Source organism: Sorex araneus, chromosome X, assembly GCF_027595985.1.
Source record: "Sorex araneus isolate mSorAra2 chromosome X, mSorAra2.pri, whole genome shotgun sequence".
In the NCBI taxonomy this organism is placed as follows: Eukaryota; Metazoa; Chordata; class Mammalia; order Eulipotyphla; family Soricidae; genus Sorex; species Sorex araneus.
Genome location: NC_073313.1, coordinates 265537082 through 265563701, shown reverse-complemented (window position 1 = coordinate 265563701; position 26620 = coordinate 265537082). Strand labels below are relative to the sequence as shown.

General features: G+C 62.4%; 1 protein-coding gene across 2 annotated transcripts in view; it reads right to left on the bottom strand.

Moving 5' to 3' along the window:
* Window positions 1-1956: 1956 nt before the first annotated feature.
* INPP5D (inositol polyphosphate-5-phosphatase D) overlaps window positions 1957-26620 on the bottom strand; it is an 86236-nt gene continuing 61572 nt past the window's right edge. For both annotated transcript variants that reach the window (XM_055123427.1, XM_055123426.1), the window contains exons 9-27: window positions 25556-25679; window positions 24133-24239; window positions 21869-21971; window positions 20009-20205; window positions 17967-18084; window positions 17489-17585; window positions 16785-16923; window positions 16449-16557; window positions 15651-15739; window positions 14688-14769; window positions 12303-12392; window positions 11224-11337; window positions 10683-10765; window positions 10274-10361; window positions 9050-9199; window positions 8212-8308; window positions 7201-7461; window positions 6279-6825; window positions 1957-4421 (exon numbers count right to left, since the gene is read on the bottom strand). In XM_055123427.1, coding sequence (XP_054979402.1) covers window positions 4419-4421; window positions 6279-6825; window positions 7201-7461; window positions 8212-8308; window positions 9050-9199; window positions 10274-10361; window positions 10683-10765; window positions 11224-11337; window positions 12303-12392; window positions 14688-14769; window positions 15651-15739; window positions 16449-16557; window positions 16785-16923; window positions 17489-17585; window positions 17967-18084; window positions 20009-20205; window positions 21869-21971; window positions 24133-24239; window positions 25556-25679 — 2598 coding nt within the window. In that variant the 3' untranslated portion in view covers window positions 1957-4418. The remainder of the gene's footprint in view (window positions 4422-6278; window positions 6826-7200; window positions 7462-8211; window positions 8309-9049; window positions 9200-10273; window positions 10362-10682; window positions 10766-11223; window positions 11338-12302; window positions 12393-14687; window positions 14770-15650; window positions 15740-16448; window positions 16558-16784; window positions 16924-17488; window positions 17586-17966; window positions 18085-20008; window positions 20206-21868; window positions 21972-24132; window positions 24240-25555; window positions 25680-26620) is intronic.

The following is a 26620-nucleotide window of genomic DNA, read 5'->3' as shown; positions in this document are numbered from 1 at the left end:
TCCTGAGGGCCCAGCTAGACCCTCCCTCCTGAGGTTCAGGGAGCTGGCTCAAACCGGATGAGCGGGGCTCCCCGCAGGGTGGGCTGGGGGTGGGACCCAGGGAGCCGGTGGTGTTACAAAGGGTCTTTTCTCGGGGAAGGCCAGAGCGGGACTTGCGTCCAGGGAGCTGGATTTCCATGGAAATGAGTTTGTGAGAGAAAGGAGCTATTTTAAGGCCCAGCGAGGGAGATGGACCTGGAGGCTGGGGTTAGGGAAGGCAGCTGGGAGGAAGCCCCCCTCTCGGTGCCTCACTCCCGCCCTGCTGTGGAGCCGGGGGGGGGGGGGGGGGGGGGGGGCGGCTGGGGGCTGGGGGCTGGCAGCGGGGGTGCCACGGCGCCTCCTGTTGGTGGGAGGACCTACCAGACCCCTCGCTAGGAAGGATGGGCTGCTTTTCTTTTTGGGTCACACCCGGCGATGCACACGGTTCCTCCTGGCTCTGCACTCAGGAGTTACTCCTGGCACTGCTCACGGGGGGACCCTATGGGATGCTGGGAATCGAACCCGGGTCAGCTGCGTGCAAGGCAAACGCCCTACCCGCTGTGCTATTGCTCTGGTCTGGCTAGATACGCTTCTTAAAGGTGACAACAGACCACCCTGGGGGCGAAGGGGGTCTATGGGGAGGGCCCCCAGGAAGGTGAGGGGGGCTCTCGGGAGGGTAGTATTTGCTAAAGAATCCACTTCCTGATGGGGACCTTGAAGAACAATCAAGACAGGTGAAGACCAGGCGGGAAAGGGTGGCTTCCTGGCTCCCCGGACCCCCCCATTGTGTCCCTGGGATGGGGAGCAGAGCAGGGAGGGGAGAGTGGGGCAGGCCAGGGAGAGAGGTGAGGGGGTTCAGGCCTGAGCTCTCGGTTCACAGGTCAGAGAGGAAAACGTTCCTTGGCTGAAAGGGCAAGGGGACCCTCCGGCCCCCCAGACGGCCTCATGGGCTTCCGTGGGCATCAGCAGCACTGGGGCCTGGGGCGCGGAGGGCCTGATTCTTCTGGGGTGGAGGTGGGGCGGTCCGGCTGTGGGCACGGATGGACACTGCGGGCAGTTGGCCGGCAGCATGGCTGGGTGCTGTATCCATTGTGCAGCCCGGCCCTGAGGTGTCGGCTGTCAGTGCCGGGAGGACCCGTTAGGGGTCTTTTTTTTTTTTCCTTTTTGGGTCACACCCGGTGATGCTCAGGGGTCACTCCTGGCTCTGCACTCAGGAATTACTCCTGTAGGTGCTCGGGGGACCATATGGGATGCTGGGAATCGAACCGGGGTCAGCTGTGTACAAGGCAAACGCCCTCCCCGCTGTGCTATCGCTCCAGCCACCTGTTAGGGGGTCTTTATGTGCCACTGTGGAAGAGCAAGCGGGGAGTGGTCTGCCCTGTGGCCCGCAGAGCCAAGGTGAGAGGTCATGACAGACCAGCTGCTCCCAAGCCCTGGGCAGCGCCCACTGACCGGAACGCAGGGAGCTGGGGCCACCACCTGGGCGTGGTGCACACAGGCTGGGGGTCTCCGGACCCTGGCAGGCGCCTCTCTCAGAGCCAGGAGCTGGGCCGGGAGCCACAGGGCAGAAGGGGGGCGGGCGGTGTCTGCTGGTCTGTACGGGCCCGCTGGCTCCCCGCTCCCCTGCAGAGTCTGTGGCTGACAGAGGCCTCAGAGACGCAAGCGGAGAGAGAAACGTCCGTTAGTGTTCACGGGGACTGGAGCTGTGGGGACACCACCCACTGGCCTACACTGTCAGCTTATCCTGTTTTCTTCTTCTTTTTTTAATGCTAATATTTTATTCATTCAAAGCACTTTATGAGAAAAATGTAAGTATGGCTTCTGATAGGAATGTTTTTGGTTTTTTTTTCCTTTTTTTTAGGTCACACCCAGTGATGCTCAGGGGTTACTCCTGGCTCTGCACTCAGGAATTACTCCCAGCAGTGCTCGGCGGGGGACCATATGGGATGCTGGGGATCGAACCCGGGTCAGTCGCGTGCAAGGCAAATGCCCTCTCTGCCGTGCTATCGCTGTACTGAGATCTGCAAGGAAACAGAGGTTTTTCAAGTGAAACAACCCTTTGTAACCAGAACTTTAATTCCAAAGATTCTCACAAAACATCGCAAGTGACGGCATGAAAAAGACCTCTCGCATAGTAACCTGAAAGTTCAGCTCTACACAATGTACCTTAAGCTGGCAGGAGGCTGGTATCTTGAACACTCTCAACTTTCCAAATAAAGACAGTCATGGTGCCCTACGTATTCAAAGTAGCAGAGCAAGCAGCTTAGTAAACCAAAGCGAACTACAATTTTAGATCCCACATCAGTGATCATCCTCCACCCAGTGTGGACTAGTTGGAATTAAAAAAAGACAAACAAACAAGTCTCTATTGATAATGGTGTACCTTTCACAGACCACTTATTTACCAACTACAGCATACACCATCCTCCAGCTATACTTAGGGTTCGATTTTTACCAGTATTTCCCTAATGTACTTTTAGGCAGAATTTAGATTTATTGTCAGTCTACACAAGACTAAATTCGAGTCAAGGCAAATTCGGTTTTGCTTGAAGGTGATGATCTGTTTCAAACCACAGCGACACAGCTTTATGTGTGACTGTCCCAAGATACAAACAAATGTGACCAGCTAAAACATCTGAAAAATGCACCTAGAGAATATGCCTCAGAAAACACCTAGTACAAACACCCTCTGAACATCTATGACTGCTGCAGCACTATTCACAATAGCCAGAATCCGGAAACGACCCGAGTGCCCCAGAACACTCTACCGGATAAAGAAAACATGGTACGTCTATACGATGGAATACTACGCAGCCGTTAAGAAAAACAAGTCACGATACATGCTTCTAAATGGATGCGTGTGGAGTACCATGCTGAGTGAAATGAGTCGGAAGGAGACAGATATAGAATGACTGCATTCATTTGTGGGATATTAAAAAAAAAATAGCACGAGGCTAATATCAAAGGCCAGGAGAACTGGCCAATGGTTGGAAGCTTGTCGCAAGAGTGTGTGGGCGCAAAGGGCAGTTAGGATAGAGAAGGGGCCAGTATGACAACAGCAGTTGGAAATGATCACTGGGGGCAGGAACTGAGTGTTAAAAGTAAGTAAAGGGATAGACCTGATAACCTTTCAGTATCTGTGTCGCAAACCATAAGCCCAAGGAGGGAAGGAGCAGGGGAGAGAGAGAGAGAGGGAGGGAGACAGACAGAGAAGAGTCTGCCATAGAGGAAGGTGGCAGGAGGGAAGCTGGGGACATGGGTGGCGGGAGATGTACACTGGTGAAGGGTTGGGTGTTGCACACGTGACTGAACCCCATCATGAAGAACTCTGCAACTGTATATCTCACTGTGATTCAACTGAAAATAAATGCACCAAACTTATGAAGTCTCAAAACAGAACCTCAGTTTTCTGTACATGCTACTGTCAAATGGACTTATTTCCCGCCCACCGCTCCTCCCGGGACCAGTCCTGTACCCCCTTTCACTCGCCCTGGGGCGGTTGTGGCTTCTCCCCCGAGACAGCAGACCCCCTCTCTTCCTCTGTCCCTAGAAAGGGGCCCGCTCGGGCCGCGGGAGAAGCTTCTGTCCCGGAGATGAGTTCTGGGTTCCGGCAAGCTCCGAGTGGGGAGGGGAGGCTGCGGGCCGGCGGCCAGGAAGGGCTCGCTGAAAGCTCCGGCCAGACGCCGCACGACATCCAGCTGGCTGGCGAAGGGGCGCTGCGGATTGCTCCTGCTCCTGTGCTCGCCGGAGGCTGCCGCTGTAGTGGTGACGCCGTGTGCGGAGTAAACAGCCGAGACGGAGGCTGCGGCCGATTTGGCTAAGGTGGGACAAGGCCAAGGAAACAGCAGGGGGGGCCTGCCGGGGCTGGCGCGGGCCCGTCCCTGCTGGCCGGAGTGACCTTCCTCCTTCCCCGGCCTTGTACCCGCCGTGCCCCGGCCAGGCTCACTGAGTCGCCACCGAGAGCCCAGCCGGGGCCTGGGCCTCATTAATGCTTTGCTCCAAGCAGCCTGGGCCCTGCTTATCCTGGGGCGGCGGGGCGGCGGGGAAGGTGTAGTCGACCTGACTAAGTCAGCTATTGCGTGTTTGTGGGAGCAACGGGAACGGCCCCAGACCGGGGAGTGCCCGGGGCTGTCATTATTATTATTATTATTATTATTATTATTACTATTATTATTATCATCATCACCACCACCAAGGTCCCTGCCCGCGGAGGGGCACTGCAGTCCTGCCACGCGGCAGCTGGAGTGAGGAGACACAGGCCAAGTACCAAGGCCAGCGGGGGCCGCTGCGTGTCTCTCCGGGCTGGCCGCCCAGGGAAGTGGTGTGCGGGACCCGGTGGAGGGTCCCAGGGGCCGGTGGGAGGATGTCCGGGGCTCCTGTCTGCTGGTCGGTCTGGGCTCTCACTGCGGGACAAGAACAGAAGACGAGATAGTCACGGTCGCCGGGCCGGACCTTGGCTCCCGGGGGGCCAGCCCCTGCCCCCCACTCGGTCGAGCCCGCTACTACTCCCGTGCTAGGCGAGGGATGAGACAGGCCCTCGCGCTTCATGTAAAGTAACACAAACAACAGAACAAAGCCCACTCCGCCCCAGAAACCCGGGAGGCAAGCGGCGCCCTCAATAGCAGCCCCTTTTCCTGATGAGTAAACTGAGGCCCAGGAAGTGGGAGTCATGGGATTCCAACCTCCTGGCCCCAGAGTCCTACCAACGATTCACTTTGCTCAAAATCAAAAGGTAGAGGGTGCTGGGCTTCAAGCCTTTCCCAGACAGGGCGAGCTTTTACTGTTCTCGGCCTTGGGGCTGTCTGCCGCGGTGCTCTGGGCCGCAGTGCTCAGGTACGGGGCTGAACGGGGGTCAGCTGCACGCAAAGCACAGCCGGGCCCAGCACTGTCTCTCGAGCCCGTGGGCAAGTGTTTTGTTTTAAATTCCGTCCCACAGGCATGCGAGCAGCACCCATTCTCCCTCCGGCGCGGGAGTTCCCCATAGCCGCCCCGACAGCCTCCCCGGGAACACGAGTGCGAGAGGCTGCAGGCCTCGAGCCCCCCCTCCACTTCCTTTCTGGGAGCAGCTGCTGGGACCCCACCCGCCCCATTCCTCAGGACCTGCTCTCACCACACACCCGGCACATACTCCTTTCTAGGGACTGGCGCACACCTGGGTGTGGTGTCGGTGTCTCTCACACAGGTGCAACCGAGCCCACGTGCACCCAGTGCATGCCTGGGTTGCACATGCACACACAACACACATGAAAGCCAGTGTCATCTCTACGGTCCTGGGCACGGGGGCTGTACCGAGTATATACTCGGGCTCACTGGCACCCAGTGGCCTCCTGAGTAGGGTGGCTCTCTCCCTCACACACTCACACACACACAGGCTCACACAGGCACTGTCTCACACACATGCACACACACATACTCTCACTCACACTCTCACACACACTCACACACACATACTCACTCACACTCTCACAGTCTTTCACACGTGTACTCACACTCTCACACATCTCACACACACAGGCTCACACATGCACTGTCTCACACCCATGCACACACACTGTCACTCACACACACACTCACACATACACTCTCACGTAGTCTTTCACACGTGTACTCACACTCACACACATCTCACACACATACACACACCCAGGCTCACACATGCACTGTCTCACACACATGCACACACACATACTCTCACTCACACTCTCTCACACACACACACAGGCTCACACATGCACTGTCTCACACACATGCACACACACATACTCTCACACTCTCACACACACACAGGCTCACACAGGCACTGTCACACACACATACTCTCACTCACACTCACACACACATATTCACACTCTCATATACAGTCTTTCACACGTGTACTCACACTCTCACACACATCTCACACATACACACACAGGCTCACACATGCACTGTCTCACACACATGCACACACGCATACTCTCACTCACACTCTCAGTCTTTCACACGTGTACTCTCACTCTCACACACATGCACTCTCACACGCACTCTCACTCACACATGTGCTCTCACACACTAGTCTCTCACATGCACTCACACACACACTCAAGACTCTTACACACATTCTAACACTCTTCTTGCGTGAGTCTTCTCTCACACGTGACCTCTTTTCTCTCACATACACACTTCTCTCACACATACGTGTGCACACGCACTCAAACACACGCGCACACACGCACTCTCGCACACACGCGTGCGCTCACACTGGCGCCGCGGGGGCTCACCGGCAGGGCGCGGCCGAGCGGCTCGTCGGGCCGGTGCTTGGCGCGGTGCGGGAGCTCGGCGTTGTCGCGGTAGTCGCGGCCGTGCCCGTGCTGCAGGTGCAGGACCGCGGGGCTCTTGGCGGGCAGCGGGGGCCGCGGGCCGGGGCCGGGGGGCGCGGGCTGGCTCAGGTCCGAGCGGGACGGCTTGACGGGCCTCTTGGCGGGCACGGGCGCCGCGGTGCCCGCGGGGCCCTTGGGCTTGCCGGGGCCCCTGTCGCCGCCCGCGGGGCCGCCCGAGCAGGTGAAGGAGCGCAGCCGGGGCGCGGGGCTGGCGGCGAAGGGCGCCCTGGCGGCGTCGGGGTCCGGGGCCTTGGCCAGCGGCCCGCCGGGGTCCGGGCCGGGCGCCGGCTCCTTGCGCGCGGCTCGGGGGGACTCCTGCTCCTTCCGGGGGGCCGGCTTCGGCGGCGCGCTCACCGACCCGTACAGCGGGTTCTCGAACATCTCGGGCGTGGCCGGGGGGTCCTCGGCGGGCGGGGGGTCCCCCGCACCCTTCCCCGCGCTGCTGGGCCTGGGGCGGGAACGGGCGGTCAGCGGCCCCGCGGGGACGGCGTCGCGGGGTGGCCAGGCCACGCCCCCGGAGGGGCTCGGCACCGCCCACGTGGCCAGGGTGGGCTCCGGCGAGGGTCCCCCGGCCCCGCTGCCCTTCGAGCCCAGGTTCCACCCCCCCCCCACCGGCTGTAAGGGACGCTCCCCGCCCGCGTTTTCTCCCAGGGGAGCACTTTCCTCTCTGGGGTGAGGGTGGTCTGATCACTCCCTGCTACTGGGGGGCCCCAGGGGTCTCCTGTAAGGAAGCGCCTTAACCCCTGCGGCGCCGGGAATCAGGGTCCCGGCCGAGGTCCCCCCAAGCCCCTCGAGGGCGGGGCAGCTGGCGGGCACAGCTCACCTGCCCTCCTGCGTCCTGGAGCCGGGCCCCCGGGCTGTGGCGGGGAGCTTCTTGGGGGACACGGGGGGCTGGCAGGGCGGGGTGGGGGGGCTGTCCCCATGTGCAGGCCCCAGCGGGGGGTCCCTGAGCTGCGGCTCGTAGCTCCAGGCCGTGGGCTGGTGGTCGGGGGACAGGGCCGGCTTCAGGTGCCCGAGGGGCGCCACCCCCATGTAGCTGGGGTTGAGGATCTCAGCGAGGGGGGCAGCCCCGCCCGGGGGGGCCCTGTGGGGAAACGGGCGTCACACGCCTGCCCCGAACCCTGGTCACCAGGCCCAGGACGGCCCTTAGGGGCCCGCGGGACCCCAGGCTCGCCCCAGCAACACCTTCTGGGCAGGAGATTACTCCCTCCCTCCCCATTCAGTCATTCACTCCTTCCCTCATTCATTCTTCATTCCCTCCCTCCCCATTCACTCATTCACTCCTTCCCTCATTCATTTCTTCATTCCCTCCCTCTCTCCCTCCTTTCCTCATTCACTCCTTCCCTCATTCATTTACTCACTCCCTTATTCCCTCCCTCCCTGCCTCCCCCTCCTCCATTCACTCACTCATTCACTTTCCCTCCCTCACTCATTCCCTCCTTCCTTCATTCACTCATTCACTCCCTCACCCCTTCATTAACTCCCTCCCTCCCTCATTCATTCACTCATTCATCCCTCCCTCAGGGGTTGGAGGCCACCCCTCGCCGGCCTGGGTTTCCTCTAGAACGAACACGGCACCTGCTCAGACAGTGCTCGGAGCCGAGCTCAAACTCAGGCCAGTTGAGGAGCTCACCAGAGACGAGGCCCCCTGTCAGACGGACCCCCCACAGCCAGCGGCCTCCTGTCAGCCCTGTTGACCTCCCTCACGGCCACGCCAACCACGCTCACGGCCGTGACTATCACCCCTTGGGGCCACACCAGCCCAGCCCCCCCGACTGGATTTTGCCGCCCCCCCCCCCCAGGGCCCCACCGTCCCGGCCCCGAGACCGCCTACCTGCCGGCAGGGTCCCACTGCTTCACGGGGTCGTGGCTGCTGAAGCTCCGCAGGGCCTTGGACCCGACGGCCTCGTCCCGCTCCGTCTTCACGAAGTCTGCGGGGAGAGGCAGGAGGCCGTGAGCGCTAGGGCAACCCACGGCGGCTGTGCTTTGGTCTGCTTTGCTGTTTATTTATTATTTTTGGACACAGCTGACAGTGCTCAGGGACCACTCCTGGTGGGGTTCAGCAGACCCCGTGTGGTGCCGGGGATCGAACCCCGGGCCAGCCGCGTGCAAGGCGAGCGCCCTCCCCGCTGTGCTGTCTTTCCAGCCTCACCATGCTTTTTTTTTTTTTTTTTTTGCTTTTTGGGTGATGCTCAGGGGTGACTCCTGGCTCATGCACTCAGGAATTACTCCTGGCAGTGCTCGGGGGACCCTATGGGATGCTGGGAATTGAACCCGGGTCGGCCGCGTGCAAGGCAAACGCCCTCCCCGCTGTGCTGTCGCTCCTGCCCCCCTCACGATACTCTTTAGGAGTTGGTCAGAAAAAGGGGAGGGGAAGGCCAAAGGCAGGTGGCCAGGTTGGGCAGTGGGTATGGGGGGGCTTCAGGAGGAGCAGGGACGGGGGGCATGAGGAGTTGGAAGGGGCTCCCATGAAGCCACGCCCCTGTAGCCATCCAGCATCAGGCCCGTCCCGTGGAGGAGCCAAGGGCATGCGAGCACCGAGCACGGGACACCCGGGCTGGGGAGGGGTGTGACTCGGCCAGGGGTTCTATCCTGCAGCCCCGCAGAGAAGCCGCTGGCTAGGGGAGGGGCTTCCCTGTGGCCCCGCCCAGGAGGGCGGGGCCGGCCCTTACCGTAGAGCTTCTCCCGCTTCTTGCCCTGGGACGTCTGCAGCTTGATCTCGCCGCGGAAGTGGCCCGTCATCTCGCCGTGGTGCGTGAGCGGCGTGTGGATGGGCAGCGGGATCTCCGTGGCCTCCAGCCGCAGCGCGATGCAGCCCTCACCTGCGGGCGGCGGGAGGGGCAGGACCGTCACACGAGACCACCGAGGCAGGCCCGGGCGGGGACGGGGAGCAGCGCTCAGGCCTCTGGTGGGGGGGAAGGCTCAGCGGGCGGCACTCCACAGCGAGACCTGCGCGCAGTGCTCACCTGGTGGCTGGCGGCTGACGCAGAGCAGGGTCAGGGCTGGGAAATGGGTCCGAGCGCAGCCCCTGCCCCTGCGGGCAGACCCCCCCAACCCCCGGCCCGGCCCCTGCCTCCCGCCTCGGCTGCCCCAACCAGGCGGCCCCAGCCACGGAGACTGAAGAGCTGGGTCCCTCCAGCCCCAGGTCCCGGGGACGCCCCTTCTCCACACCTCTCAGAGGATCACGGCCCCCACGGGTGACGCCGCACCTGCTCCCGCCACCCCTGCCCGCGCCTGTGACCCTGCAGGTCTGGGGCCGTTTCCATAGAAACTGTCCGGCCGCAGGAGCCACAGTAGGCCCTGACCGGGGGACACGTGGGGGCGGCACGACTCTGGGCACGGAGCATTCAGGGCGGAGCTGGGGTGAGGTCAGGGCCCAGCCACTTGGCTCCTGTGCAGCCCAGGGCCAGGGCCCAGCCACTTGGCTCCTGTGCAGCCCAGGGCCAGGGACTTTCCCTCTCTGTGCTCGGCTCAAGCCTCTGCTGGCCAGAGAACAGCGGCCAAGTTCAAAAGTCCTGTTGGGAGTCAGGGACCTGAACTTGTAGAGCACTGGGCACAGAGCCCACAGAGCACTGGACATGGATCCCACAGAGCATTGTGAATGGAGTCCCACAGAGCAGTGGGCACGGGCCCCCACGGAGCACTGGACACAGAACCCCAAAGGGCATTGGGAACTGAGTTCCACAGAGCACTAGGCACAAAGCACCACAGAGCACTGGGCATGGAGTCCACGGAGCATTGGGCATGGAGTCCCACAGAGCATTGTGAATGGAGTCCCACAGAGCAGTGGGCACGGGCCCCCACGGAGCACTGGGCATGGCGTCCCACATGGAAGTCACCGGCTGCTCGTCCCAGCGGCCCACTAGGGCAGGGGTGATGGGGGTCCCGGGCCTCACCGTAGGACTCGTCGCTGTCAGAGGACTTGATGCTGATGAGGATGTGCTGGTCCAGCAGGTACTCGGGATCGGAGATGATGGGCGTCAGCTGTGGGGAGGGGCCAGGCCTCAGGGAGGGGAGGGGGCGTCCTTTCCTGTGCCCCCAGAGAGACCTGTCCCCAAATGGGCCCGCTCTGGGGAACCCCAGGGACAGGGTCCGAGGGGAGCCCACCCGGTGCCCAGGACGGGGTGTCGTCCTGCCGGCCCAGAGCCCCCCCAGGGCCACTCCCGCGGGACCCGGGGAGCACACGGCACACGCCCGCCCACCGTCCCCGCGGCCCTGATGCGCCGCCGCGCTGCGCTGCGGTGCCGGGGGGGGGGGGGGGGGGGGCGGGGGAGAGGGTCCTGCCAGGACACGTGACGGGGCTACCTTGGGCAGCGTCTCGCCGAAGCGCACCACCAGCTCGCCCTCGCTGCCCTCCTCGTTCTCTCCTTCCTGGCTCTTGACAAAGCCTGGGGGGGGGGAGCAGAGGGCTGACGGGGGCTCGGGGGAACCCCGCGGTCTGCGTGTCTGCGGAACCGACCCCGGCCAGCTCCTCCCCGCGAGACCTGTCACTCGGGCCTGAAGGGCTCGGCCGTTTCCATAGAAACGCAGGCAAAAGGCTCAGCGTCTGCTCTGGGGATGGCAGCAGGGTCACCAGGATGGAGCCTGGCCCTGTGCGTGTGCATGTGCGTGTGCACGTGTGTGCATGTGTATGTGCGTGAATGTGCATGTGTGCATGTGTGTGCGTGTGTGTGCGTATGTGTGTGCATGTGTGTGTCCCCGAGGCTCCTCGGGAAACTGGGGACCCCGTGGTAACTGGCTCCTTCTGCCCTCCCGGAGGGCCCAGGGCGCTGCTGAGTGGGCTGCCCCGCCCCGCGGGCTCCGAGGGTCCGCCCTGCCCCGCCCCGCCCCTCCGAGGCTCACGCACTCTCCAGGCAGCTCGAGTGGAACTCCAGGTAGAACTTGGTCTGGGACTTGGTCTTCAGGGTGGCGAAGCACCTGAGGAACTCGATCTGGCCCTGGCTGTCGGCCGTCCCGGGGTCTGCGGTCAGGAGAGGGGCAGGGAGAGGGGACAGGGACTCGGGCAGGCCCCTCGGCATTCTGGCCAGCCCCCGGCCCAGGCTCTCCCTCAGGGTGTGGGAGAACCTAGGTGGGAGGGGGTCCCTAGATGGAGCCCCCCCCCACGCACAGATGGCCTCCAGCGAATCACTCGGGGTGGGCTGGGCTCAGCTGCCAGCCTGCAGCCAGCCCTCTGCCTCAGTCTCCCCAGGGTGTCAGCTGGGAGATCTTGTACAGGGCTCAGAGGCCGGGAGGGACGCCTGCCCCCGGGTTCCGGCATTGCGGCCGCACCGGGAAAGGGGCTTTCCCAGACGCCGTGTGAAGCGGACTCGGAGCGGGTCTTGGACCCTCCACGTAAACGTGGGGTGGGCTGAGCGCGGACACCCCTCCCCTTCCCTGCCCTCCCTCCCCTTCCCTGCCCTCCCTCTCTCCTTGGCTCAGGAGCGGCTACGGGCAAGCGCGAGTGTTCACTGCCCTCGGCGCTGAGGCCGCAGCAGAACAGGAAGCAACGCAAACAGGAAACGCAGCAGGAAAAGGAAGGTCCCACGGCCGGAATGCACACTCGGAAACTAAAGAAAGAATCCTTCCTCTCCTCTCCTTCCTTCCTTCCTTCCTTCCTTCCTTCCTTCCTTCCTTCCTTCCTTCCTTCCTTCCTTCCTTCCTTCCTTCCTTCCTCCCTCCCTCCCTCCTTCCTCCCTTCCCTCCCCCACAGCCCCAAGGTCAGGCTTGGGTTCAAGACATGTCCACACAACGCTCAATCCGGGCCGGCGGAGTGTGCGAGCACCCAGGGGCCGCGTCACTCGTGCTCCCTACCGAGGGGGAGGCACGGGCTAAGTCTGCCTGTGGCTCTGCCAGGTGGGAGCAGCCTTGTCCCCCCCACACACACACACACCTCGGGCCCCTGAAGCGGATGGTGGCGAGGCCCGGGCCATGTCCACTGCGACCTACCGTTCTTGGAGACAAACTGGGAGGTGACCCCGGCCTCGAAGGTGGCAAACACGGGGCTGTGGTCGCTGGTCATGATGTCGCTGGTGCAGCCTGCGGGGCAGGGCGGACACGTCTCAGCAAGCCCCGGGCCACAGGCCGCAGCCCACAGCACAAGGCCCGAGGCACGGCGCCTGCTGCCCGCTGCCCCACAGCTGCCTCCGCCCGCAGCACCAGCTCTCATGGCCATGAGGCCAGCGACCATGTCTCCGGGAAACTTCTCTTTCTGTTTTCTTCTTTTGTTTGTTTTTTTGGGTCACACCCGGCGATGCACGGGGTCACTCCTGGCTCTGCACTCAGGAATTACCCCTGGCGGTGCTCAGGGGACCATATGGGATGCTGGGATTCGAACCCGGGTCGGCCGCGTGCAAGGCAAACGCCCTCCCCGCTGTGCTATTGCTCCAGCCCTGAAACTTCTCTTTCTGAAGTGGGTGCGGGTGTGACTTGGGGCGGGTGAGCTCTGAGCCCTTGATTGTTGCACAGCTTAGGCGGCAAGAGGAACATCCCTCCTCACTGCCTGAGATGCGGCAAAACTGCATCAAAGAAACTCAGGTCAGGGGGCTGGGGCAATAGCAGTGGGAAGGGTAGTTGCCTTGCACGCGGCTGACCTGGGTTTGATTCCCAGCATCTCACAGGGTCCCCTGGGCACCTCCAGGAGTCATTCCTGAGTGCAGAGCCAGGAGGAACCCCAGTGCATCTGTGCGTTGCTGGGTGTGGCCCAAAAAGCAGGGGAAAAAAAAAAAAAGAAAGAAATTCAGATCAGGGGTCAGGGTCAGGTGCTAGGCCCCAAGTTGGATCTGAGCAGACCCCCCCGAGCCCCACCAAGGGGGTCCCTGAGCACAGAGCCGGGAGGAAGCCCTGAGCACTGCTAGGTGTGGACCCAAAACAAAACAAAACAAAACACTCCAAACAAATAAAAGCAGTAATCCCCAGTCTCAGGCAGGTTTGGCCATGTTCCTTGGGGACAGTTCCCAGACACCCATCGCTAACAGTGGTAAATGAAAGAGGAGCTTTCTTTTTTTTTCTTTTTGGGTCACATCCTGCGATGCACAGGGGTTACTCCTGGCTCTGCACTCAGGAATTACTCCTGGCGGTGCTCGGGGGACCATATGGGATGCTGGGAATCGAACCCGGGTCGGTCGCGTGCAAGGCAAATGCCCTCCCCGCTGTGCTATAGCTCCAGCCCCAAGAGGAGCTATTTTTTTCCAGGCGTGTGCTGGAAAATGAACACAGGGCTTCACACATGTCATGTGTATGTGTCCATGTACGTGTCTCTGTGTGTGCACATCTAAGTAGGCACATGTGCATGGAGGCACCAGAGCTACAACTGACCTGGGTTTGATTCCCAACTCAAACAACTCTGGCCCCAATATGCAGTTTTTTTTCTTATAATTCTATCTTTGAAGGAGGTGAGCAAGGTCACGCAGGACTATGCACTTGTGGCCCAGCTCTGTGAAGACTAGGCCTGTGCATAAAGGCATCACTTCTCTCACTGCAGGAATAAGCAGAGCATTTGGGAAGGCGCAAGAGAAAACAGAACCAGATTTTAAAGACTTCTGTCTGGCAGGGAGGGCATTTGCCTTGCACGCGGCCGACCCGGGTTCGATTCCTCCGTCCCTCTCAGAGAGCCCGGCAAGCTACCGAGAGTATCCCACCCGCATGGCAGAGCCTGGCAAGCTCCCTGTGGCGTATTCGATATGCCAAAAACAGTCACAAGTCTCACAATGGAGACGTTGCTGGTGCCCGCTCGAGCACATCGATGAGCAACGGGATGACAGTGACAGTGATAGTTTGCAACAGAGCTGAAATAACTCTCCTGTGCTGGAAGTGCTGCTATACCTTCACTGGTATGGCAATATTTTTTTTCTCTCCTTTTGGGTCACACCCGGCGAGGCTCAAGGATTACTCCTGGCTCTGCACTCAGGAATGACTCCTGGCAGTGCTTGGGGGACCACATGGGATGCTGGGAATCGAACCCGGGTGGGCCGCGTGCAAGGCCAACGCCCTCCCCACTGTGCTATCGCTCCAGCCCCTCGACGTGTTCTTTTTAAGAAGTGCTGAAGCCAGGAAGCGTGACTTCTGTTTATTTTAAACTTCCGGGAGCCCATTACTTCCCGGCGTCGTGCTGTCCCCTCAGTACTGCACACGCCTCTCCCCCGACACCTCGCCCAGTTTACGCTGGTGCCCGGGCATGACGGCCGGGAGTGCCCCCGCCTCCGCTGCGGGGGTGGCCCCCGGACAAGCGAGGAGACAAAACTGGGTTTCCTGCACAGAGCTCCGGATCCCCAGCGTCCCCACCCTGGGCCCCGCAGCCCTCGGGGCACCCCTGGCTGCACCACCCCCACTCACCGTAGGACTGGCACAGCACGTGCACCTGCGGGTAAGACTTCCAGAGGACACGGTCACACCACGAGGGCAGGTTGTACTTCATCTGAAAGCCAAGGGCACACGGCTCAGGTCTCGGCGTGAGGGAAGGGGAGCACTGTCGCTTGCAGGCCTGAGAGGACCCCCCAGGCCCCAGACCCCCGGGCTGCCGAGCTATTTATAGCTATTTATTTATTTATTTATTTATTTATTTATTTCTGCTTTTTTGGGTCACACCCGGTGATGCACAGGGGTCACTCCTGGCTCTGCACTCAGGACTTACTCCTGGTGGTGCTCGGGGGACCACATGGGATGCTGGGAATCGAACCCGGGTCGGCCACATGCAAGGCAAACGCCCTCCCCGCTGTGCTATTGCTCCAGCCCCACCATTCACTCTTCACCTCCCACTTACCTGCACGGCCACCCAGTCACTCAAGCAACATGCACGGGGCAGCCCTGGCCGGGGCAAGACGTCTGCCTTGTTTGCAGTCACCCGGGCTGACCCCTGGTCCCCCACTAGGTACCCTGGGGTGGTCCCTGGGGAGCCCCACTCGGAGTGGCCCCCGAGCACCTCCGGGTGTGGCCTCCCCCAGGAAGAGTGAAGGTGAAGACGCCGTGGCTGGGTGTCCTCAGCCCGTGGGCCAGCTCGCCACGGCCACCCGCCCCCAGCTGCCCAGCCTGACGCCCCGGCCACTCGCACTACAGCCCCTTCTGTCTCGCCTTATCTTACTGCCTCCACTCCGGGAACCTTCTAGAAACCCAGCGCCTGACCTCTGAGGAGCGATTCCGGCGCTGAGTCACACGGGACCCAACTCTGGCCCTGCGCCCACAGCGGGACCCCAGCCCGACCCCCGTGGCCCCTGCAGGAAGCCGGCCCGGGTCCCTCCCTGCTAGGCGTCCGGGCCCTGGTCCCCCCGGTGGCTGGGGGGGGAGGCGCAGGGGGCTCACCCCGGTGGCTTTCTGCTTCGTGTAGGCGTACTTGTCCCGGGTCAGCCGCTCGAAGCGGTAGGTGGGCGCGAAGGTGATCTCCTCCTCCTCTGGAAGCACAGGGGGCTCGGTTGGCCCCCAGGCCCCGCCCCGCTTCCCTTAGGCCCCGCCCAGGGTCTGTCTGAGCTCTGTCCCCCCCAATCCCAGGGGGCTCGGTTGGCCCCCAGGCCCCGCCCCGTTTCCCTTAGGCCCCGCCCAGGGTCTGTCGGAGCTCTGTCTCGCCCCCAACCCCAGGGGGCTTGGGTTGGCCCCCAGGCCCCGCCCCGTTTCCCTTAGGCCCCGCCCAGGGTCTGTCTGAGCTCTGTCGCCCCCCAAACCCCAGGGGGCTCGATAGGCCCCAGGCCCCACCCAGGGTCTGTCTGAGCTCTGTCTCCCCCCAACCCCAGGGGGCTCGGTTGGCCCCCAGGCCCCGCCCCGTTTCCCTTAGGCCCCGCCCAGGGTCTGTCGGAGCTCTGTCCGCCCCCCAAACCCCAGGGGGCTCGATAGGCCCCAGGCCCCGCCCCGCTTCCCTTAGGCCCCGCCCCAGGGTCTGTCTGAGCTCTGTCTCCCCCCCACCCAACCCCAGGGGGCTCAGGTTGGCCCCCCAGGCCCCGCCCAGGGTCTGTCTGAGCTCTGTCTCCCCCAAACCCCAGGGGGCTCGGGCTGGCCCCCAGGCCCCGCCCCGCTTCCCTTAGGCCCCGCCCAGGGTCTGTCGGAGCTCTGCCCCCCTCCACACCAGCGACCCCGCCCCGCCCGGCCCCCGCCGCGGCCGGCTCTCACCGAAGTGCAGGAAGACCTTCTGCTCCCGCCGCTCCTGCAGCAGCTGGTCGTGGGCCAGCAGGTCCGAGAACTGCAGCTGCCGGATCTTCTGGACGATGGTCTCGGCCTCCTGCGGGACGAGCCCCCGCAGCACCGTCAGCAGGGACCCCCTCCCCCTACTCCTGAGCACCCCACGGCTCGCTAAGGAAAACCACCCGGGCTGGGACTGTGGGGGGGGCACTCTATGTGCCAACCCAAGGGCCCGGTTCAAACTCCGACTCCCAGCGTGGGTGATGGCGCAGGTGTGCCCTGAGTGAGAGCGGGGTGCCCGGGGCGCCGCCCCCCCGCAGCCCTTACCCAGGTGGGCAGGTCCACGCGGTAGTTGAGGTCGCCGAGCCAGAAGAGGTGCGTGAAGCGGTGGGTGATGTTGAAGGGGGTCAGCTTCTTGTCGCCCAGCGTCAGGAAGCGCAGGATGTTCATGTAGTTCTGGTTCCGCCTGGTGCAGGGACAGGCCCTCAGCCCTGCCCTCCACCACGGGCCACGCCGAGAATGGGAGAGAGCAGGCGGGCAGGGCTGGCACCCCCCGGCTCAGCGGGGGCGCGGAGCTGGCACAGTTCTAGCTGGCTGCGTGTAGACTGTGCCCACGAAGGCCAGGGGGGCTTAGACCTGGGGTGCCACCTGGGGTGCCCAGGGGGGCTTAGATCTGGGGTGCCCAGGGGGGCTTAGACCTGGGTGCCCAGGGGAGCTTAGACCTGGGGTGCCCAGGGGGGCTTAGATCTGGCTGCCCAGGGGGGCTAAGATCTGGCTGCCCAGGGGGGCTTAGACCTGGCTGCCCAGGGCGGCTTAGATCTGGGGCACCGGGTGGGGGGCTTAGATCTGGATGCCGGGGTGGGGGGGCTTCCCTGTAGGGTGGACACGGGAACTGCCAGGTATCTGCTCGGTCCTTTGGTCCTGCCCACCCCGTGCCCCCCACCCACTGGCAGCCCGAAGCCCTTCCTGAGCCCAGGGCCGTGCTGAGGGCCGTGGCAGGGAGATCACCCACGCGCCCCCCACCCCGTTACCTGAGCTTCTTCTCGCTGCCCGACGTCAAGTGGCTGTTCACGAAGCCCAGGGAGGTCCCGTTGAACATGAAGGACACCCCCACGGCCCCCTTGTTTCCTAAGGGGGAGGGGAAGCAAGGATGTGGGGCGGAGAGGGACAGGGATGGGGCGGGGATGGGGACTGACGGGGCAGGAAGAGGCCCCCCCGCCCCACCGCTGCCTCCCCACACAGCCTGTCCCCACCATCCTGTGACCGAGAGTCCGGCAGGCGGTGGAGCTGCGCTGACCCCTCCCCGGGGGCTGGCTGGGGCATCGCTGCCCACTGATGCCTGCCGATTCACAGCTTTATTTTGACCAGAGCCTCCAAAGTGCTGGCTGGACCCCAAGGCAGAGGCTGGGACCCCGCCTGCCGCGGTGCCCAGGTCGTCGGGTTCTCAGTGTTCGACCTGCGGAAGTCCCGGGGTGCTCTGCGGGGTGCCGGGGGCCGGGGGCGGCTCACCCAGGGTGTTGGCGATGCCGGTCTTCACGGTGTCCGTGCACACGTGGCTGATCCGGTTCTCGTGCTCAGGCTTGGCCAGCACCACGATACGGATGTTCCAGAGGGTGTGGACGGCGATCTGAGGGGTGGGGGGACACGCGGGGCTGTGACCTCAGGCGGGGGCCTGCCTGAGTGAGCCCAGAGCAGGTGACCCAGCCCCAGGCCCTGCGCCCAGGCACGAGGGTCCTGTCTGTCCCCTGACACAGTGGGGGCTCCTCGGGACACCCCCGCAATGAGAAGGGGACCTTGAAGGGGAGAAGCAGGATGGAGGGACGGCCTCTGCGGCCACACCAGGATCAGTCACTTCCACACCGGGCACTCGGCCCTTTGGGGGATGGGTAGCACCGAGGGTGTCTGAGGGGGTCTGTGGGTGCCTGTGGATGTCTGTGGGTGCCTGAGGGTGTCTGAGGGTGCCTGTGGGTGTCTGTGGGTGACTGAGGGTGTCTGAGGGTATCTGTGGGTGTCTGTGAGTGTCTGAGGGTGTCTGTGGGTGCCTGAGGGTGTCTGTGGGTGCCTGAGGGTGTCTGTGGGTGCCTGTGGGTGTCTGTGGGTGTCTGTGGGTGTCTGAGGGTGTCTGTGGGTGCCTGAGGGTGTCTGTGGGTGTCTGAGGGTGTCTGTGGGTGCCTGTGGGTGTCTGTGGGTGTCTGAGGGTGTCTGTGGGTGCCTGAGGGTGTCTGTGGGTGCCTGAGGGTGTCTGAGGGTGTCTGAGGGTGCCTGTGGGTGCCTGAGGGTGTCTGTGGGTGCCTGAGGGTGTCTGAGGGTGTCTGTGGGTGTCTGAGGGTGTCTGTGGGTGCCTGTGGGTGTCTGAGGGTGCCTGTGGGTGCCTGCGGCTGTCTGAGGGTGTCTGAGGGTGTCTGTGGGTGCCTGTGAGTGTCTGTGGGTGTCTGAGGGTGCCTGTGGGTGTCTGTGGGCGACTGAGGGTGTCTGTGGGTGCCTGAGGGTGTCTGAGGGTGCCTGAGGGTGTCTGTGTGTGCCTGAGGGTGTTTGTGGGTGTCTGAGGGTATCTGAGGGTGCCTGAGGGTGCCTGTGGGTGTCTGTGGGTGCCTGAGGGTGTCTGAGGGTGTCTGAGGGTGCCTGTGGGTGTCTGTGGGTGCCTGAGGGTGTCTGAGGGTGTCTGAGGGTGCCTGTGGGTGTCTGAGGGTGCCTGTGGGTGTCTGAGGGTGTCTGTGGGTGCCTGAGGATGTCTGTGGGTGTCTGAGGGTGTCTGAGGGTGTCTGTGGGTATCTGTGAGTGTCTGAGGGTGTGTGACAGGGTCCAAGTGTCCGTGTATACCGAGATCAGGACGCCCTGCCTTTCTCCTGTAGCCGATGGGGTCGGGAATTCCTGGCCCTGCTGAGCCTGCCTGAGCCCGCCCGCATCCCACCCTACCTGTGGACACACGTACTGCTTGGTCGCACATGCACGCACACATTCCCACCTGGTAATGCATGCGCACACATGTCCATTTAATCACGCACACATACATACATCCCGCCCAAACACTCATGCACACGCACACAGACAGTACCACCTGGCCACACACACATTCCTGCCAGTCACTCATGCACATACACACACACTCTCCTGCTTGGTCATATATGCACATGTCCCTCTGGTCATGCAAGCACAGGCACAGTTCCACCAGTCACGCACATACAGTCCCGTCAGGTCATTCACGTACACACACACACACACACACACACACACACACACACACACAGTCCTCCCCAGTCATGCAGGCACATGTCCCACTAGTCACAGATACACACACACATTTCCACCCAGTTACGCACACACAAGCACACGTCCCGGCAAGTCATATGCACACACACACACACACAATCCTGCTAGTCATGCACGTACACACACACACACACACACACACACACACATCTCGCTAGTCATGGACATACACACACACACATCCTGCCTGGTCAAATGCACACACACGCATGCTCACACACACATGCATGCACACGCACACACATGCACACACATCCCACTGCCAGGCGCACACGTCTCACCGTCTTGAAGGTCATGCTGGTGACCTCCCGCAGGGAGTGTCGGAGGGTCTCCAGCCACTCCTTCTCCCCCAGGGGGTCCTCCTGCGTGCCCACCACGTAGATGTCGTGCGGGATGTAGTCGGCAGAGTCGTCCCGGGTCTTGCCCTGCCCCTTGGAGAGAAACCAGGACGTGATCCTCTTGGGGGGAGGCGCGTTACCTTCAACGGCAAAACCCAACACAGTGAGTGACGGCTGTGGCCCGCGGCTCGCGTCCACCCTGGGGCCGGGCTCCCACACGGGCTGTCCCACCGCCCGGAGACCGTGTGGGCGGGAGGCCCAGGTTTGAGCCCCGGCACCTCAGGGGCCCCGAGTGCAGCCAGGAGTGACCCCCGACCCCAGCCCAGAGCTGGGAGTAGCCCCTGAGCACTGCTGGGAGTGCCCCCCAAACAACAACACAACACAATCCTAGTACCAGCCAGCGAGTGATACAATACACAACGCGTAAGTCGTGTGGTAAGAAACCCGTCAAGACAGGAAGACTCCTGACCCCAGGATGGAGAAAAAGCGAGCACCCCAGCTTCTGTGCTCTGCCATGACTGGCTGGTGCAGGTATGTCCTGGGCAGGGAGTGGGGGTCTCTGTCTGGGGGGCCCCCAACCCGCCCGGTGGGGTGGCAAGACCCCAGACTGCCCTTCAGAGACCCCTGAGGGGTCTGTCAGTTTGTCTGTCACCGCTGACCAGGGCTGGGCAGGGGGAGCTGGGGAGGGGCCTCCCCTGGTTTCCCTCCCGGGACCCCTGGTCCACGCTCTGCTGTGGGCCGGCCAGGAGGTGCACTTGGAGGCAGCCTTGCCAGGTCCCCCAGACTGGCACGGGGGAGAGCTCCACCCTGCCTAGATACTGGGCGGAGGGGGACTGCCCTACTGTTAGGGGAGGGCTGGGTGGAGGGGGCAGGGTCTCACACAAGGGGTGACTTCTAGAAGGACTTCCCGTGGGAAATCTATTTGAAATTCATAGTTAGCTGGACACCCTGTATCCACTCACTGAACAATTCGGGCTGTATAACAGTTCCACTGAGCAACTAGAATAGCTTATATTTAGTATACAAATATGGGTAAGAGTAGATATGGAGCATATATTTAGTTCATTGTTTCTTCGGGGTACATTGATCACTTATTTCTAACTGAATATTATACAAAGTAGTTTAATTTAAGTTCATTATATTCTTTAGCATATATATCATTATAGAAATACATAGCATACATAATCACCATAATAGTGTGTTTTATGTCTGGATAAATGCTATAGTATTAGCATGGCTTGCCTTTTAGTTGTTTGTTTAGTTGTTGTTTTGGGGGCCACACCCAGTGGTGCTCAGGGTTCACTCAGGTGGTTCTTTTTAATTTTATTTTGCTTTTTGGGTCACACCTGGCGATGCACAGGGGTTCCTCCTGGCTCTGTACTCAGGAATTTCTCCTGGCAGTGCTCAGGGGACCCTGTGGGATGCCGAGGATTGAACCCCGGTCGGCCGCGTGCAAGGCAAACGCCCTCCCCGCTGTGCTATGGCTCCAGCCCCCACTCAGGTCGTTCTTGGGCAATCAGATGTGATGCTAGGAACCGAACCTGGGCAGGCTGCAGGCAGGGCAAGCCCCTAACTCCTGCTATGGTTGGGGCCCCCCTGCCCAGCTCTCTGCCCCTAACCCAGGCTCTGCCCGGGGAGCGGCTAGTCCCCGGAGGAAGGCGGGTGCCCCAAGCCGACACCCGGCAGCTCTGATTCTGCCCGATGCCGAAGTCGCACACGCCGCCCCAAGCCCAGACCCTCCCGGGGCTCGTTTCTCCCGAGGACAGGAAAGGGGGGACGCGGCCGGCGGGCACCGAGACGCACCCATGTTCCAGGTGCCGATGAAGATGGTGATCATGTCGGGCTCGGGCTGCTCCGAGTGCTTGTTCTTCATCTGCTGCAGGAGCTGGCAGAAGCCTTCGCGCTTCTAGGAGGGCAGAGGGGCGGGTCAGGGGGGGGCCCAGCACCCGGCTCCGCTCCCAGCCCCAGGCCCCGCCTCCCGGCCCCTGGCCACGCCTCCCGCCTCTCGGCTCTGCCTCCCAGCCCCCAACTCCGCCTCCCGCCTCCCAGCCCCGCCTCCCGACAGAGGCTCAGTTTCCCAAGCCTCCTGTGGGCTCTAGAACCTGGCCGGTGGCGCCCCTGCCCATGACCTGCTCCCCTGAGCTGTGGGGCCCGGACCCGAGCCCACCGCCGTGTCGGAAAGACATGTGGAAATCCAGATTTTTTTTTTTTTTTTGCTTTTTGCGTCACACCCGGGCAATGCACAGGGGTTACTCTTGGCTCTGCACTCAGGAATCACTGCTGGTGGTGCTCGGGGGAACATATGGGATACCGGGGTTTGAACTCGGGTCGGCTCTGTGCAGGGCAAATGCCCTACCCGCTGTGCTATGGCTCCAGTCCCACAGAATTCTTAATTCCTCTAAGCCCTGCAGGGGCTGAAACAGTGTTTTCTGATCAGGGCCCAGGGAGCCCAGGATGGGCCCCAGGATATTCCGGGGCGGCTCTAGGCAAAAACCGTACAAATAGGGGGTCACACGTGAGAAAACGGGCATGGGGGGGGGCTGCAAGAAAGGCACAGTGGGTAAAACGGCTAGAGTCAGGAGTAAGCCCGAGTACCCCTGGGCGTGGCCCCAAAACAAACCCAAAACATCACAGAATTGGGACTAAATATTAGGACAGGGGTGGCCAGAGGAAGAAAACAAGGCGGGAAAGGCTTGAGAAAAACGAGGGTGACTTCAGCACAGAGAGTGCGTCCGTCACCGAGAACAGAGCCCAGGGCCAGCGCCCGCTCTACACGCACAGCCCGAGGGTCCAGCGCTGACCCTGGGGTCCCCCGAGCGCCATCAGAAGCAACCCCTGAGCACAAAGCCAGGAGTTGCTCCTGAGCACAGCGAGGGGCGGCCCCCAAAACAGGGGGGGTGGGGGGAGACGATCAAGAGGACACGTGTCCACCCCAGGGCGAGGGATCAAACCCGGGGCCTCGTGTGTGCATAGCACGAGCTCTGCCACTGAGCCGCACCCGGGGTCCCTCAGCGGGGCCAGCCCAGACTCCAGGAAGAGGCAATGGCGCCGGCGCGGCCCGAGCCCCCCGCTTACTGTGAGACTGACCGCCCTGCCAGGAGCAAGAGCTTAAATCTCGGGAAGGTTTCCGCTGGACGCAGAGGGAGTAAGAGGGAGGCCGCGTCCCGGCACACAGTGGGTGCTCTCTCGGCTGCCGGCTAGAGCAGACCTGGAATCTCGGGTTCGCCAGGTGAACCCGCCCCAAGCCTGGCGTTTCAGGCCCGCCTCGATAGCAGGCCCGTCGCATTCAGCTGAGAAACTGCAGACCTCAGCCTGCCCACTCCCCAGGGCACCACGGTCACACACTGACTGTCCCTTGGGATGATGGGGTCCTGCCTTTGACTCGGCCGCTTCACTACGCTCCTCCCCCTCAGCTTGCTCTGGGTCCCCCGCCCCCACCCTCCCACCAGCACCCCCTGCGTTTTGTCCATGGGTCCTGGGTCGCGGCCTGGGTGGGGGGCGCCGTCCCTGTGTCTGAGCTAGGAGCCCTTGTCCCCCAGGCTTCCGGAGAATGGTCAGTGGTCACTGACCTGGGGTTCTCTGTGCTCAAGCGGTGAGAGGGAGCAGAAGGGGGAGAGAGAGAGCCCGGACCCCCATGAGCCTGGAATTCATCACCTCCCCCCGGGGTGGGACGTGGGGGGCGGTGGGCCGGGCGGGCGGACGGACAGACCACACACCTCTATTTTTTTTTTTTTTTTTTGCTTTTTGGGTCACACCTGGCGATGCACAGGGGTTACTCCTGGCTCTGCACTCAGGAATTACTCCTGGCAGTGCTCAGGGGACCCTATGGGATGCTGGGAATCGAACCCGGGTCGGCCGCGTGCAAGGCAAACGCCCTCCCCACTGTGCTATCGCTCCAGCCCCGACCATACACCTCTAAAGCCCGCGGCCCCTCGCTGTGCTCAGCCTGCTCCCCAGTTTGCGGCCTCGTGTCCCTTCGTTACTACCGTTAATATTTCACTCTCTGAGCGGTGCTGGTGGAATCCGGGCCCCCACGCGGGGACACGTCACCCGCCCGGCTCACTTACTTTGGAGTCGGCAAAGACGTACTCCTTCCTCAGCGTCTTCTCCTTCTCCGTCTCCACCAGGATCACCAGCTTGTTGGGGAATTTCTGGGACTTGATGAGCTGCAAGACTGGAGAGGAAGGACTGTCACTCCCATCCTCGCGCGCCAGGAACCCCCTCGGCCGCCACGGGGACAAGCTGCAGGGGGGGGGCGCTGCCCGGGGTGGGGGTGTTGGGGCTGGTCTCCGCTCTCCCCCTCCCTCCTTTTCCTTCCAAATCAAATAGAAAATTGACCTCACTTAACCATTCACAGGTACGTGTCTAAGTTTAAAATGTTCACATCTCAGGGGCTGGAGCGATAGCACAGTGGGTAGGGCGTTTGCCTTGCACGTGGCCGACCCGGGTTCGATCCCCGGCACCCATATGGTCCCCCAAGCACCGCCAGGAGTAATTCCTGAGTGCAGAGCCAGGAGTAACCCCTGAGCATCGCTGGGTGTGACCCAAAAAGAAAAAAAAAAAAGTTCACATCTCAGACTGGGGGTCCCTGGCTCAGCACCCCAGAGAAGCAAAAACCACTCACTTCTACCAAAACTCAACAGTTCTGTTAAACTTCGCAAACAGGGGTTTTGATGGTTCAAAAGGCCTGACTCCACCTCCCCCTTGGGCGACCCCGAGTACCCCCAATCCTCAGGTCATGGACCTTATAACTCCCGGTTTCTGGGGTTTGCTTCAGCGGCTCCCCCACGGGCTCCCTGCTGGCGAGTGCGCGCGCACACACACACACACACGCAGCCTCCCCCCCCCTCACCCCCTGGGCCGTGCCAGCCCACAGCCCGCTCTTTCTACTAAGGTCAGGCCTGGGGCTGTCCTGCTTTTGTGCTGGTGCCGGGGACCCCTGCGGAGTCTGGGGTGGTCTTTGGCTCTGAAGCCCTTAGGACGCGCCTTAGGACCCAGGCTGTGACCTCCCCCGCCCCGTGTGTGCGCCTTAGAGTTGGGGTGTCTCTGCTCCGCCTCTCCTCTGCAAGAGCCCCAGACCCTGGAATCTATTTCAGCTCTCGCAACTGGGCCGAGCCCAATCTTGGGGACACCTGGGCCCGGGTCTCTCCCTGCCAGGCTCCCTCTCACCCCAGCCCTGCCTAGGGTCTCTCACTTCCCCTGGGCTTGGTGCGACGGGGCATCAGGGGGCATCAGAGCTGGGACTGGCCCCTCCACCTGCCCCCTGCCCAGCCTGGAGCTCCGGAGTGTCCCCTGACACTCCCTTCCCATGCACGTGACACCCTGACCTTAAAGGGGCCGCAGGTCCCACTAACCTCACAGCAAACCTGCGAGCTTAAGAGGGGTCATCAAGGCCACTCTGCTGAGGGGGGCCGCCACCCCAGAGCCTCACTCGGCCACGCCCCGGCCAGACCCCGCCCCGCCCCGCCACACCGCCAGCCAAGCACTGACTTTTCTTGTGGCCGTAGAACTTGTCCTCGGAGCCATCCTTGGACTTCTTGATGATCAGCTTCCCCGACTCCACATCGACCTTGAGATGCAGTTTCTGGGGGATCCCTAGGGACTCCGACTTCACCTGGGAGGGACACAGGAGGAAAGGGAAGAATGTGGGGAAAGGGAGGGGGAGGAGAGGGGTGCTGTCAGCCTTGCCTCCTCCATCAGACTCTCACGCCCGCCCTGGTCCTTTGGTCTGTGCACACGTGTCGGGCTGCTCAAGCCTCAAGGCTCACGGTGCGTCTCTGGGCCTCTGTTTCCCTCCTGAGCCAGGGGCCTGGGAGTGGCCCCAGAGACCCCGCAGAGCAGGCAGGGGTGCGGGGCCACCCAGTGAGCAGGGATTGACCTCCTCCTCCCGGCAGACTCCCAGGAAGGATTTGGTGACTGGTTCCAGCTCAGGGCTAAGGATTGCTGCCATCACTGGACACTGACAGCCACAGGGAGAAGCCGGCCGCCCACCTGGTCCGAGGACAGAGACAGGGCTGGAGCGACAGCACGGCGGGGAGGGCACTGCCTTGCGTGCAGCCGACCCGGGCTCGATCCCCAGCACCCCCTATGTCCCCTGAGCACCACCAGGGTGATTCCTGGGTGCAGAGCCAGGAGCACTGCCGGGCGTGGCCCCCCAAAGCAGAGGACAGACTCTCACGCCCGCCCCGGTCCTTTGGTCTGTGCACCCGGGTCGGGGCTGCTCGAGCCTCCAGGCTCAAGGCTCTGACTGCAGAATCAGCAACAGGAAACACACAAAAGACGCAAAGGCTGCTCACGGCCAGGCACCCCCGACCCCCAACCCCCGACCCCCGACAGGACGGAGTGGAACAAAGCGGCCGGGGACGTGGGGAGCACCTTGTCCCTGCACTGCCACCCTCAGAATTGGGGGGTGAGGAAGGAGGAAAACTAAGTCAGACCCCGTGTCCAGCAATCACTTCTTGAGAGCCCTTCCCACGGATCGGGGGTCCTGGCAGGTGCCCCCAGGTGCGAGGGGCCAGGCTGGCAACGTCACCACCCTCGGGGGCCGCCCAGGCT